The 15,749-nt window shown below is 42.7% G+C and overlaps 1 protein-coding gene across 5 annotated transcripts in view; it reads left to right on the forward strand.

Annotated features, from left to right (window-relative positions):
- LOC137327804 (SITS-binding protein-like) overlaps positions 1-15,749 on the forward strand; it is a 199,672-nt gene that overhangs the window by 41,796 nt on the left and 142,127 nt on the right. For all 5 annotated transcript variants that reach the window (XM_067993617.1, XM_067993620.1, XM_067993618.1 and 2 more), the window contains exon 2: positions 14,398-14,569. In XM_067993617.1, coding sequence (XP_067849718.1) covers positions 14,398-14,569 — 172 coding nt within the window. The remainder of the gene's footprint in view (positions 1-14,397; positions 14,570-15,749) is intronic.

The following is a 15,749-nucleotide window of genomic DNA, read 5'->3' on the forward strand; positions in this document are numbered from 1 at the left end:
CTGATCCCAACCACAAAGCTAAAGAACACAAGAAGTAGGAGCAGGACCCGGCCACACAGCCCCTGGGCCCTCTGCGCCACCCACAGGGCATTGACCGATCCGAACTCAGCTTCATGTCCAATTTCCTGCCCGCTCCCCATAACCCCTAATTCCCTTTACTTCTAGAAAACTGTCTATTTCTGTTTTAAATTTATCTAATGATGTAGCTTCCACAGCTTCCTGGGGCAGCAAATTCCACAGACCTACCACCCTCTGAGTGAAGAAGTTTCTCCTCATCTCAGTTTTGAAAGAGCAGCCCCTTATTCTAAGATTATGCCCCCTAGTTCTAGTTTCACCCATCTTTGGGAACATCCTTACTGCATCCACCCGATCAAGCCCCTTCACAATCTTAAATGTTTCAATAAGATCGCCTCTCATTCTTCTGAACTCCAATGAGTAGAGTCCCAATCTACTCAACCTCTCCTCATATGTCCGCCCCCTCATCCCCGGGATTAACCGAGTGAACCTTCTTTGTACTGCCTCGAGAGCAAGTATGTCTTTTCTTAAGTATGGAGACCAAAACTGTATGCAGTATTCCAGGTGCGGTCTCACCAATACCTTATATAACTGCAGCAATACCTCCCTGTTTTTATATTCTATCCCCCTAGCAAAAAAAGACAACATTCCGTTGGCTTTCTTGATCACCTGCTGCACCTGATGTAAATTATCTGATCCCGGGTGATGTAAATTATCTGATCCCCGATGATGTAAATTATCTGATCCACGGTGATGTAAATTATCTGATCCCCGGTGATGTAAATTATCTGATCCCCGGTGATGTAAATTATCTGATCCACGGTGATGTAAATTATCTGATCCCCGGTGATGTAAATTATCTGATCCCGGGTGATGTAAATTATCTGATCCCCGGTGATGTAAATTATCTGATCCCCGGTGATGTAAATTATCTGATCCCCGGTGATGTAAATTATCTGATCCCCGATGATGTAAATTATCTGATCCCCGGTGATGTAAATTATCCGATCCCGGGTGATGTAAATTATCTGATCCCCGGTGATGTAAATTATCTGATCCCGGGTGATGTAAATTATCCGATCCCCGGTGATGTAAATTGTCTGATCCCGGGTGATGTAAATTATCTGATCCCCGGTGATGTAAATTATCTGATCCCGGGTGATGTAAATTATCCGATCCACGGTGATGTAAATTATCTGATCCCGGGTGATGTAAATTATCTGATCCCGGGTGATGTAAATTATCCGATCCACGGTGATGTAAATTATCTGATCCCGGGTGATGTAAATTATCTGATCCACGGTGATGTAAATTATCTGATCCCCGGTGATGTAAATTATCTGATCCCCGGTGATGTAAATTATCTGATCCCGGGTGATGTAAATTATCTGATCCCGGGTGATGTAAATTATCTGATCCCCGATGATGTAAATTATCTGATCCCGGGTGATGTAAATTATCCGATCCACGGTGATGTAAATTATCTGATCCCGGGTGATGTAAATTATCTGATCCCGGATGATGTAAATTATCTGATCCCGGGTGATGTAAATTATCTGATCCACGGTGATGTAAATTATCTGATCCCCGGTGATGTAAATTATCTGATCCCCGGTGATGTAAATTATCTGATCCCCGATGATGTAAATTATCTGATCCCCGGTGATGTAAATTATCTGATCCCCGATGATGTAAATTATCTGATCCCCGGTGATGTAAATTATCTGATCCCCGGTGATGTAAATTATCTGATCCCCGATGATGTAAATTATCTGATCCCCGGTGATGTAAATTATCTGATCCCCGGTGATGTAAATTATCTGATCCCCGGTGATGTAAATTATCTGATCCCCGATGATGTAAATTATCTGATCCCCGGTGATGTAAATTATCCGATCCCGGGTGATGTAAATTATCTGATCCCGGGTGATGTAAATTATCCGATCCCCGGTGATGTAAATTATCTGATCCCGGGTGATGTAAATTATCCGATCCCCGGTGATGTAAATTATCTGATCCCCAGTGATGTAAATTATCTGATCCCGGGTGATGTAAATTATCCGATCCCCGGTGATGTAAATTATCTGATCCCGGGTGATGTAAATTATCTGATCCCCGGTGATGTAAATTATCTGATCCCCAGTGATGTAAATTATCTGATCCCCGGTGATGTAAATTATCCGATCCCCGGTGATGTAAATTATCTGATCCCCGGTGATGTAAATTATCTGATCCCGGGTGATGTAAATTATCTGATCCCGGGTGATGTAAATTATCTGATCCACGGTGATGTAAATTATCTGATCCCCGGTGATGTAAATTATCTGATCCCCGGTGATGTAAATTATCTGATCCCCGGTGATGTAAATTATCTGATCCCCGGTGATGTAAATTATCTGATCACCGATGATGTAAATTATCCGATCCCCGGTGATGTAAATTATCTGATCCCGGGTGATGTAAATTATCTGATCCACGGTGATGTAAATTATCTGATCCCCGGTGATGTAAATTATCTGATCCCCGGTGATGTAAATTATCTGATCCCCGGTGATGTAAATTATCTGATCCCCGGTGATGTAAATTATCTGATCCCCGGTGATGTAAATTATCTGATCCCCGGTGATGTAAATTATCTGATCCCCGGTGATGTAAATTATCTGATCCCCAGTGATGTAAATTATCTGATCCCCGATGATGTAAATTATCCGATCCCGGGTGATGTAAATTATCTGATCCCGGGTGATGTAAATTATCCGATCCCGGGTGATGTAAATTATCTGATCCCGGGTGATGTAAATTATCTGATCCCGGGTGATGTAAATTATCTGATCCCGGGTGATGTAAATTATCTGATCCCGGGTGATGTAAATTATCTGATCCCCGGTGATGTAAATTATCCGATCCCCGGTGATGTAAATTATCCGATCCCCGGTGATGTAAATTATCTGATCCCGGGTGATGTAAATTATCTGATCCCGGGTGATGTAAATTATCTGATCCCGGGTGATGTAAATTATCTGATCCCGGGTGATGTAAATTATCTGATCCCGGGTGATGTAAATTATCCGATCCCGGGTGATGTAAATTATCTGATCCCGGGTGATGTAAATTATCTGATCCCCGGTGATGTAAATTATCCGATCCCGGGTGATGTAAATTATCTGATCCCGGGTGATGTAAATTATCTGATCCCCGGTGATGTAAATTATCTGATCCACGGTGATGTAAATTATCTGATCCCCGGTGATGTAAATTATCTGATCCACGGTGATGTAAATTATCTGATCCCCGGTGATGTAAATTATCTGATCCCCGGTGATGTAAATTATCTGATCCCCGGTGATGTAAATTATCTGATCCCGGGTGATGTAAATTATCCGATCCCGGGTGATGTAAATTATCCGATCCCCGGTGATGTAAATTATCTGATCCGGGTGATGTAAATTATCTGATCCCGGGTGATGTAAATTATCTGATCCCCGGTGATGTAAATTATCCGATCCGGGTGATGTAAATTATCTGATCCCCGGTGATGTAAATTATCCGATCCCGGGTGATGTAAATTATCTGATCCCGGGTGATGTAAATTATCCGATCCCCGGTGATGTAAATTATCTGATCCCCGGTGATGTAAATTATCCGATCCCCGGTGATGTAAATTATCTGATCCCGGGTGATGTAAATTATCCGATCCCCGGTGATGTAAATTATCCGATCCCCGGTGATGTAAATTATCTGATCCCGGGTGATGTAAATTATCTGATCCCGGGTGATGTAAATGATCTGATCCCCGGTGATGTAAATTATCTGATCCCAGGTGATGTAAATTATCTGATCCCCGGTGATGTAAATTATCTGATCCCGGGTGATGTAAATTATCTGATCCCGGGTGATGTAAATTATCTGATCCCCGGTGATGTAAATTATCCGATCCCCGGTGATGTAAATTATCTGATCCCAGGTGATGTAAATTATCTGATCCCCGGTGATGTAAATGATCTGATCCCCGATGATGTAAATTATCTGATCCCCGGGTGATGTAAATTATCTGATCCCGGGTGATGTAAATTATCCGATCCCGGGTGATGTAAATTATCTGATCCCGGCTGATGTAAATTATCTGATCCCGGGTGATGTAAATTATCTGATCCCGGGTGATGTAAATTATCTGATCCCGGTGATGTAAATTATCTGATCCCCGGTGATGTAAATTATCCGATCCCCGGTGATGTAAATTATCCGATCCCCGGTGATGTAAATTATCTGATCCCCGGTGATGTAAATTATCCGATCCCCGGTGATGTAAATTATCTGATCCGGGTGATGTAAATTATCTGATCCCGGGTGATGTAAATTATCCGATCCCCGGTGATGTAAATTATCTGATCCCGGGTGATGTAAATTATCTGATCCCGGTGATGTAAATTATCTGATCCCTGGTGATGTAAATTATCTGATCCCGGTGATGTAAATTATCTGATCCCGGGTGATGTAAATTATCCGATCCACGGTGATGTAAATTATCTGATCCCCGGTGATGTAAATTATCTGATCCCGGTGATGTAAATTATCTGATCCCTGGTGATGTAAATTATCTGATCCCGGTGATGTAAATTATCTGATCCCGGGTGATGTAAATTATCTGATCCCCGGTGATGTAAATTATCTGATCCCGGTGATGTAAATTATCCGATCCCCGGTGATGTAAATTATCTGATCCCGGTGATGTAAATTATCTGATCCCGGGTGATGTAAATTATCTGATCCCGGGTGATGTAAATTATCCGATCCCCGGTGATGTAAATTATCCGATCCCGGGTGATGTAAATTATCTGATCCCGGGTGATGTAAATTATCCGATCCCGGGTGATGTAAATTATCTGATCCCCGGTGATGTAAATTATCTGATCCCGGGTGATGTAAATTATCTGATCCCGGGTGATGTAAATTATCTGATCCCGGGTGATGTAAATTATCTGATCCCCGGGTGATGTAAATTATCTGATCCCCGGTGATGTAAATTATCTGATCCCCGGTGATGTAAATTATCTGATCCCAGGTGATGTAAATTATCTGATCCCGGGTGATGTAAATTATCTGATCCCGGGTGATGTAAATTATCTGATCCCGGGTGATGTAAATTATCTGATCCCGGGTGATGTAAATTATCTGATCCCGGGTGATGTAAATTATCTGATCCCGGGTGATGTAAATTATCTGATCCCCGGTGATGTAAATTATCCGATCCCCGGTGATGTAAATTATCTGATCCCAGGTGATGTAAATTATCTGATCCCCGGTGATGTAAATGATCTGATCCCCGATGATGTAAATTATCTGATCCCCGGGTGATGTAAATTATCTGATCCCGGGTGATGTAAATTATCCGATCCCGGGTGATGTAAATTATCTGATCCCGGCTGATGTAAATTATCTGATCCCGGGTGATGTAAATTATCTGATCCCCGGTGATGTAAATTATCCGATCCCCGGTGATGTAAATTATCCGATCCCCGGTGATGTAAATTATCTGATCCCCGGTGATGTAAATTATCCGATCCCCGGTGATGTAAATTATCTGATCCGGGTGATGTAAATTATCTGATCCCGGGTGATGTAAATTATCCGATCCCTGGTGATGTAAATTATCCGATCCCGGGTGATGTAAATTATCTGATCCCGGGTGATGTAAATTATCTGATCCCGGGTGATGTAAATTATCTGATCCCGGGTGATGTAAATTATCTGATCCCGGTGATGTAAATTATCCGATCCCCGGTGATGTAAATTATCTGATCCCGGTGATGTAAATTATCTGATCCCGGGTGATGTAAATTATCTGATCCCGGGTGATGTAAATTATCCGATCCCCGGTGATGTAAATTATCTGATCCCGGGTGATGTAAATTATCTGATCCCGGGTGATGTAAATTATCCGATCCCCGGTGATGTAAATTATCCGATCCCGGGTGATGTAAATTATCTGATCCCGGGTGATGTAAATTATCCGATCCCCGGTGATGTAAATTATCTGATCCCCGGTGATGTAAATTATCCGATCCCCGGTGATGTAAATTATCTGATCCCGGGTGATGTAAATTATCTGATCCCCGGGTGATGTAAATTATCCGATCCCGGGTGATGTAAATTATCTGATCCCCGGGTGATGTAAATTATCTGATCCCCGGTGATGTAAATTATCCGATCCCCGGTGATGTAAATTATCTGATCCCGGGTGATGTAAATTATCCGATCCCCGGTGATGTAAATTATCTGATCCCCGGTGATGTAAATTATCTGATCCCGGGTGATGTAAATTATCTGATCCCGGTGATGTAAATTATCTGATCCCGGTGATGTAAATTATCTGATCCCCGGGTGATGTAAATTATCCGATCCCCGGTGATGTAAATTATCTGATCCCCGGTGATGTAAATTATCCGATCCCCGGTGATGTAAATTATCTGATCCCTGGTGATGTAAATTATCTGATCCCGGGTGATGTAAATTATCTGATCCCCGGTGATGTAAATTATCCGATCCCCGGTGATGTAAATTATCTGATCCCTGGTGATGTAAATTATCTGATCCCCGGGTGATGTAAATTATCCGATCCCCGGTGATGTAAATTATCCGATCCCCGGTGATGTAAATTATCTGATCCCTGGTGATGTAAATTATCTGATCCCGGGTGATGTAAATTATCTGATCCCGGTGATGTAAATTATCTGATCCCCGGGTGATGTAAATTATCCGATCCCCGGTGATGTAAATTATCTGATCCCTGGTGATGTAAATTATCTGATCCCGGTGATGTAAATTATCTGATCCCCGGGTGATGTAAATTATCCGATCCCGGGTGATGTAAATTATCTGATCCCCGGTGATGTAAATTATCTGATCCCGGGTGATGTAAATTATCTGATCCCGGGTGATGTAAATTATCTGATCCCGGGTGATGTAAATTATCCGATCCCCGGTGATGTAAATTATCCGATCCCCGGTGATGTAAATTATCTGATCCCGGGTGATGTAAATTATCTGATCCCCGGTGATGTAAATTATCTGATCCCGGGTGATGTAAATTATCTGATCCCGGTGATGTAAATTATCTGATCCCGGGTGATGTAAATTATCTGATCCCCGGTGATGTAAATTATCTGATCCCCGGTGATGTAAATTATCTGATCCCGGGTGATGTAAATTATCTGATCCCGGGTGATGTAAATTATCTGATCCCGGGTGATGTAAATTATCTGATCCCCGGTGATGTAAATTATCTGATCCCGGGTGATGTAAATTATCTGATCCCGGGTGATGTAAATTATCTGATCCCGGGTGATGTAAATTATCCGATCCCGGGTGATGTAAATTATCTGATCCCCGGTGATGTAAATGATCTGATCCCGGGTGATGTAAATTATCTGATCCCCGGGTGATGTAAATTATCTGATCCCGGGTGATGTAAATTATCCGATCCCGGGTGATGTAAATTATCTGATCCCGGGTGATGTAAATTATCCGATCCCCGGTGATGTAAATTATCCGATCCCCGGTGATGTAAATTATCTGATCCCCGGTGATGTAAATTATCTGATCCCGGGTGATGTAAATGATCTGATCCCCGGTGATGTAAATGATCTGATCCCCGATGATGTAAATTATCTGATCCCGGGTGATGTAAATTATCTGATCCCGGGTGATGTAAATTATCTGATCCCCGGTGATGTAAATTATCTGATCCCGGGTGATGTAAATTATCTGATCCCGGGTGATGTAAATTATCTGATCCCGGGTGATGTAAATTATCCGATCCCCGGTGATGTAAATTATCCGATCCCCGGTGATGTAAATTATCTGATCCCGGGTGATGTAAATTATCTGATCCCCGGTGATGTAAATTATCTGATCCCGGGTGATGTAAATTATCTGATCCCCGGTGATGTAAATTATCTGATCCCGGGTGATGTAAATTATCTGATCCCCGGGTGATGTAAATTATCTGATCCCGGGTGATGTAAATTATCCGATCCCGGGTGATGTAAATTATCCGATCCCGGGTGATGTAAATTATCTGATCCCGGGTGATGTAAATGATCTGATCCCCGGTGATGTAAATGATCTGATCCCCGATGATGTAAATTATCTGATCCCGGGTGATGTAAATTATCTGATCCCGGGTGATGTAAATTATCTGATCCCCGGTGATGTAAATTATCCGATCCCCGGTGATGTAAATTATCTGATCCCGGTGATGTAAATTATCTGATCCCGGGTGATGTAAATTATCTGATCCCGGGTGATGTAAATTATCTGATCCCCGGTGATGTAAATTATCTGATCCCGGGTGATGTAAATTATCTGATCCCCGGTGATGTAAATTATCCGATCCCCGGTGATGTAAATTATCTGATCCCGGGTGATGTAAATTATCTGATCCCCGGGTGATGTAAATTATCTGATCCCGGGTGATGTAAATTATCCGATCCCCGGTGATGTAAATTATCTGATCCCGGGTGATGTAAATTATCTGATCCCCGGTGATGTAAGTTATCTGATCCCCGGTGATGTAAATTATCTGATCCCTGGTGATGTAAATTATCTGATCCCGGGTGATGTAAATTATCTGATCCCCGGTGATGTAAGTTATCTGATCCCCGGTGATGTAAATTATCTGATCCCTGGTGATGTAAATTATCTGATCCCGGGTGATGTAAATTATCCGATCCCGGCTGATGTAAATTATCCGATCCCGGGTGATGTAAATTATCCGATCCTCGGTGATGTAAATTATCCGATCCCGGCTGATGTAAATTATCTGATCCTCGGTGATGTAAATTATCCGATCCCGGCTGATGTAAATTATCTGATCCCGGGTGATGTAAATTATCCGATCCTCGGTGATGTAAATTATCCGATCCCGGCTGATGTAAATTATCCGATCCCCGGTGATGTAAATTATCCGATCCCCTGTGATGTAAATTATCCGATCCCGGGTGATGTAAATTATCCGATCCCGGGTGATGTAAATTATCTGATCCCGGGTGATGTAAATTATCCGATCCCCGGTGATGTAAATTATCCGATCCCCGGTGATGTAAATTATCTGATCCCGGGTGATGTAAATTATCTGATCCCGGGTGATGTAAATTATCCGATCCCCGGTGATGTAAATTATCCGATCCCCGGTGATGTAAATTATCTGATCCCGGGTGATGTAAATTATCTGATCCCCGGTGATGTAAATTATCTGATCCCGGGTGATGTAAATTATCTGATCCCGGGTGATGTAAATTATCTGATCCCCGATGATGTAAATTATCTGATCCCCGGTGATGTAAATTATCCGATCCCGGGTGATGTAAATTATCTGATCCTTGGTGATGTAAATTATCTGATCCCGGTGATGTAAATTATCTGATCCCGGTGATGTAAATTATCCGATCCCCGGTGATGTAAATTATCCGATCCCCGGTGATGTAAATTATCTGATCCCCGGTGATGTAAATTATCTGATCCCCGGTGATGTAAATTATCTGATCCCGGGTGATGTAAATTATCTGATCCCCGGTGATGTAAATTATCTGATCCCCGGATGATGTAAATTATCTGATCCCGGGTGATGTAAATTATCTGATCCCGGGTGATGTAAATTATCCGATCCCCGGTGATGTAAATTATCTGATCCCCGGATGATGTAAATTATCTGATCCCGGGTGATGTAAATTATCTGATCCCCGGGTGATGTAAATTATCTGATCCCCGGTGATGTAAATTATCTGATCCCGGGTGATGTAAATTATCTGATCCCCGATGATGTAAATTATCTGATCCCCGGTGATGTAAATTATCTGATCCCGGGTGATGTAAATTATCTGATCCCGGTGATGTAAATTATCTGATCCCGGTGATGTAAATTATCTGATCCCCGATGATGTAAATTATCTGATCCCCGGTGATGTAAATTATCTGATCCCGGGTGATGTAAATTATCTGATCCCGGTGATGTAAATTATCTGATCCCGGTGATGTAAATTATCTGATCCCGGGTGATGTAAATTATCCGATCCCCGGTGATGTAAATTATCCGATCCCCGGTGATGTAAATTATCCGATCCCCGGTGATGTAAATTATCTGATCCCGGTGATGTAAATTATCTGATCCCGGGTGATGTAAATTATCTGATCCCCAGTGATGTAAATTATCCGATCCCGGTGATGTAAATTATCTGATCCCGGGTGATGTAAATTATCTGATCCCGGGTGATGTAAATTATCTGATCCCCGGTGATGTAAATTATCTGATCCCGGGTGATGTAAATTATCTGATCCCCGGTGATGTAAATTATCTGATCCCGGGTGATGTAAATTATCTGATCCCGGTGATGTAAATTATCTGATCCCGGTGATGTAAATTATCCGATCCCCGGTGATGTAAATTATCTGATCCCGGGTGATGTAAATTATCTGATCCCCGGTGATGTAAATTATCTGATCCGGGTGATGTAAATTATCTGATCCCCGGTGATGTAAATTATCTGATCCCGGGTGATGTAAATTATCTGATCCCCGGGTGATGTAAATTATCTGATCCCCGGTGATGTAAATTATCTGATCCCGGGTGATGTAAATTATCTGATCCCCGGTGATGTAAATTATCTGATCCGGGTGATGTAAATTATCTGATCCCCGGTGATGTAAATTATCTGATCCCGGGTGATGTAAATTATCTGATCCCCGGGTGATGTAAATTATCTGATCCCCGGTGATGTAAATTATCTGATCCCGGGTGATGTAAATTATCTGATCCCCGGTGATGTAAATTATCTGATCCCGGGTGATGTAAATTATCTGATCCCGGGTGATGTAAATTATCTGATCCCCGATGATGTAAATTATCTGATCCCCAGTGATGTAAATTATCTGATCCCGGGTGATGTAAATGATCTGATCCACGGTGATGTAAATTATCTGATCCCCGGTGATGTAAATTATCCGATCCCCGGGTGATGTAAATTATCCGATCCCCGGTGATGTAAATTATCTGATCCCGGGTGATGTAAATTATCTGATCCCGGTGATGTAAATTATCTGATCCCGGTGATGTAAATTATCCGATCCCCGGTGATGTAAATTATCTGATCCACGGTGATGTAAATTATCTGATCCCGGGTGATGTAAATTATCTGATCCCCGGTGATGTAAATTATCTGATCCCGGTGATGTAAATTATCTGATCCCGGGTGATGTAAATTATCTGATCCCGGGTGATGTAAATTATCTGATCCCCGGTGATGTAAATTATCTGATCCCGGGTGATGTAAATTATCTGATCCCCGGTGATGTAAATTATCTGATCCCGGGTGATGTAAATTATCTGATCCCGGTGATGTAAATTATCTGATCCCGGTGATGTAAATTATCCGATCCCCGGTGATGTAAATTATCTGATCCCGGGTGATGTAAATTATCTGATCCCCGGTGATGTAAATTATCTGATCCGGGTGATGTAAATTATCTGATCCCGGGTGATGTAAATTATCTGATCCCGGGTGATGTAAATTATCCGATCCACGGTGATGTAAATTATCCGATCCCGGGTGATGTAAATTATCTGATCCCGGTGATGTAAATTATCTGATCCCGGGTGATGTAAATTATCCGATCCCCGGTGATGTAAATTATCCGATCCCCGGTGATGTAAATTATCTGATCCCGGTGATGTAAATTATCTGATCCCGGGTGATGTAAATTATCTGATCCCGGGTGATGTAAATTATCTGATCCACGGTGATGTAAATTATCCGATCCCCGATGATGTAAATTATCTGATCCCCGATGATGTAAATTATCTGATCCCCGATGATGTAAATTATCTGATCCCGGGTGATGTAAATTATCCGATCCCGGGTGATGTAAATTATCTGATCCCCGATGATGTAAATTATCTGATCCCGGGTGATGTAAATTATCTGATCCCGGGTGATGTAAATTATCTGATCCCGGGTGATGTAAATTATCTGATCCCGGGTGATGTAAATTATCTGATCCCGGGTGATGTAAATTATCTGATCCCCGGGTGATGTAAATTATCTGATCCCGGGTGATGTAAATTATCTGATCCCGGGTGATGTAAATTATCCGATCCCCGGTGATGTAAATTATCTGATCCCGGGTGATGTAAATTATCTGATCCCCAGTGATGTAAATTATCTGATCCCGGGTGATGTAAATTATCCGATCCCCGGTGATGTAAATTATCTGATCCCCGGTGATGTAAATTATCTGATCCCGGGTGATGTAAATTATCCGATCCACGGTGATGTAAATTATCTGATCCCGGGTGATGTAAATTATCTGATCCACGGTGATGTAAATTATCTGATCCCCGGTGATGTAAATTATCCGATCCCCGGTGATGTAAATTATCTGATCCCCGATGATGTAAATTATCTGATCCCGGGTGATGTAAATTATCCGATTCCCGGTGATGTAAATTATCCGATCCCGGGTGATGTAAATTATCTGATCCCCGGTGATGTAAATTATCTGATCCCGGGTGATGTAAATTATCTGATCCCCGATGATGTAAATTATCTGATCCCGGGTGATGTAAATTATCCGATCCCGGGTGATGTAAATTATCTGATCCCCGGTGATGTAAATTATCTGATCCCCGGTGATGTAAATTATCTGATCCCGGGTGATGTAAATTATCTGATCCCGGGTGATGTAAATTATCCGATCCCGGGTGATGTAAATTATCCGATCCCGGGTGATGTAAATTATCTGATCCCGGGTGATGTAAATTATCCGATCCCCGGTGATGTAAATTATCTGATCCCCGGTGATGTAAATTATCTGATCCCCGGTGATGTAAATTATCTGATCCCGGGTGATGTAAATTATCTGATCCCGGGTGATGTAAATTATCCGATCCCGGGTGATGTAAATTATCCGATCCCGGGTGATGTAAATTATCCGATCCCGGGTGATGTAAATTATCCGATCCCCGGTGATGTAAATTATCTGATCCCCGGTGATGTAAATTATCTGATCCCCAGTGATGTAAATTATCTGATCCCCGGTGATGTAAATTATCTGATCCCCGGTGATGTAAATTATCTGATCCCCAGTGATGTAAATTATCTGATCCCCGGTGATGTAAATTATCTGATCCCGGGTGATGTAAATTATCTGATCCCGGGTGATGTAAATTATCCGATCCCCGGTGATGTAAATTATCCGATCCCCGGTGATGTAAATTATCTGATCCCCGGTGATGTAAATTATCCGATCCCGGGTGATGTGAATGATCTGATCCCGGAGGAGTTTTATTATATGATCCCAGGTAGGATAGTGACAAAAGCACTTAAGTTGGCCTCATTTTTCCTGGGGTTGGGAGGAAAATCAGCCTGGGTTCATGCTCCTCATGACGGTGCAGCGGCTCCTGCTGCGAATCCATGTGTGGATGTGAACTACAACTCGGGGCCACAGTTTTAAAATAAGGGGTCTCCCATTTAAGACGGAGGTGAGGAGGAATTATTTCTCTCAGAGGGACGTGAGTCTGTGGAACTCCCTTCCCCCGAGCGCGGTGGAGACAGGGTCATTGTATATTTTTAAGGCTGAGTTGGATAGTTTCCTGATTAACAAGGGAGTCAAAGGTTATAGTAGGTTGACGGGAAAGTAGGGTTGAGGTCATGATCTTGTCAAATGGCAGAGCAGGCTCCAGGGGCCGAATGGCCTACTCCTGCTCTTAATTCGTATGTGAGGGCTGGGTCAAGCTGTGATTCCCTCTACAGTCAAGTAGCCTGCTGACATGAGATTAAATGGGTGGGTCGAGTCCATGGTAAGGTCGAGTGTACGTGGGCTGTGGAAGGAGATTAAATGGGTAGGTCGAGTCCATGATAGGGGAGAGTGTACACGGGCTGTGGAAGGAGATTAAATGGGTGGGTCGAGTCCATGATAGGGGAGAGTGTACACAGGCTGTGGAAGGAGATTAAATGGGTGGGTCGAGTCCATGGTAGGGTAGGGTGTACACGGGCTGTGGAAGGAGATTAAATGGGTGGGTAGAGTCCATGGTAGGGTAGGGTGTACGTGGGCTGTGGAAGGAGATTAAATGGGTGGGTAGAGTCTATGATAGGGGAGAGTGTACACAGGCTGTGGAAGGAGATTAAATGGGTGGGTAGAGTCCATGATAGGGGAGAGTGTACGTGGGCTGTGGAAGGAGATTAAAACACCAAATGATCTTTTCTCAATGTGTTTTTTCTTCTATTCTTATGACCATCCAGTAGATTTTGGAAAAACTGAGCTGAGTGGAGAAAGTTGTGTGCATGCCAGTGGTGCTCTTTAATTGGATGCTTTGTGACTTCTTTACAGGATTGCTTCTCCATGGTGAATGTTTCCTGGTATGGTGGAGCAAGCATGCGCTCACAGTACTGGCCCATAAACAGTGCCGACATTGACTCGCAGCCGTTCATTATCAGTGACCTGCAGGATACACCCACTGGATACGGATCTGTGTTAGAGAGATACTTCCTCGGATCAACAGGTGAGTGTGTTGACGGTCGCTGTACACTGTTACTTTACACAAATCAAACTCTTCGACACATTTGAGCTTGAGTCTCAATCTTAGGTCTGAACGCTGGCCTGTTGATACAGTGGGTCGCTGTGACTGTCCACAGCCACACACTATGTCAGAATGGGCATTGGTTACCTTTGTGCGCCCATATGCAACATTCTGAACGACAGCTGAGCCTGTCGGGGGATGGCGTAGATAAGGCATTGAGAAAGAGTCTTTTATGCAGCATTTGCGCTCGCTGTAATTCAGTTACTCAGGAGAGCCCGCCACCTAATTGAGAATCAGACTGAATCACATCTTTTAACATCTGCCAAGTCTCTATTTGTAGAGTACACCCTCTACCCACCCTTTTAATCTCCTTCCACAGCCCATGTGCACTTTACTCGATCATGGACTCTACCCAACCATTTAATCTCCTTCCCAGCCCAGGTAGATTATTCTGGGACAGGAACAGTGTAAAGAGGGGGAGGAATTCTTGAAATGTGTACAAGGGAACTTTCTTGAGCAGTGTGTTTCCAGCCTTATGAGGAAGCAGTGCTGGATCTAGTTCTGGGGAATGACGTGGGGCAAATGGAGCATGTTTCAGTAGGGGAGCATTTGGTTGAACAGTGATCATAATATCATCAGGTTTAGAATAGTTATGGAAAAGGACAAGGAACAATCAATAAAGTATTTTCAAAGACAAGTTCATGGAATGTATTTGAGATGGTTTCCTAGAGCAATACATCATGGAACCAACCAGGGAACAGGTTATTTTAGATCTTGTATTGTGTCGTGAGACAGGGTTAATTAATAATCTCACAGTAAAAGAACCTCTGGGTTCACATTGAGTTTGAAAGTAACGTATTTAAGTCAGAAACTAGAGTCTTAAACTTAAATAAAGCCAATTACATAGGTACGAGGGGCGAGTTGTCAAAGGTAGATTTGGGAAATTAAATTAAAGGGTTTGACAGTTGAAAAGCAATGGCAAACATTTAAAGAAATAGTTCAATATTCTCAACAAATATACATTCCATTCAGAAATAAAAACTCCACGGGAAAAGTGATCTACCCGTGACTAACTAAAGAAGTTAAGGATAGTATTAGATGGAAAGAAGAGGCCTATAATGTTGTCAAGGAGAGTAGTAAGCCTGGGGATTGGGAGAGTTTT

Source organism: Heptranchias perlo, chromosome 12 (assembly GCF_035084215.1).
Source record: "Heptranchias perlo isolate sHepPer1 chromosome 12, sHepPer1.hap1, whole genome shotgun sequence".
NCBI lineage: Eukaryota > Metazoa > Chordata > Chondrichthyes > Hexanchiformes > Hexanchidae > Heptranchias > Heptranchias perlo.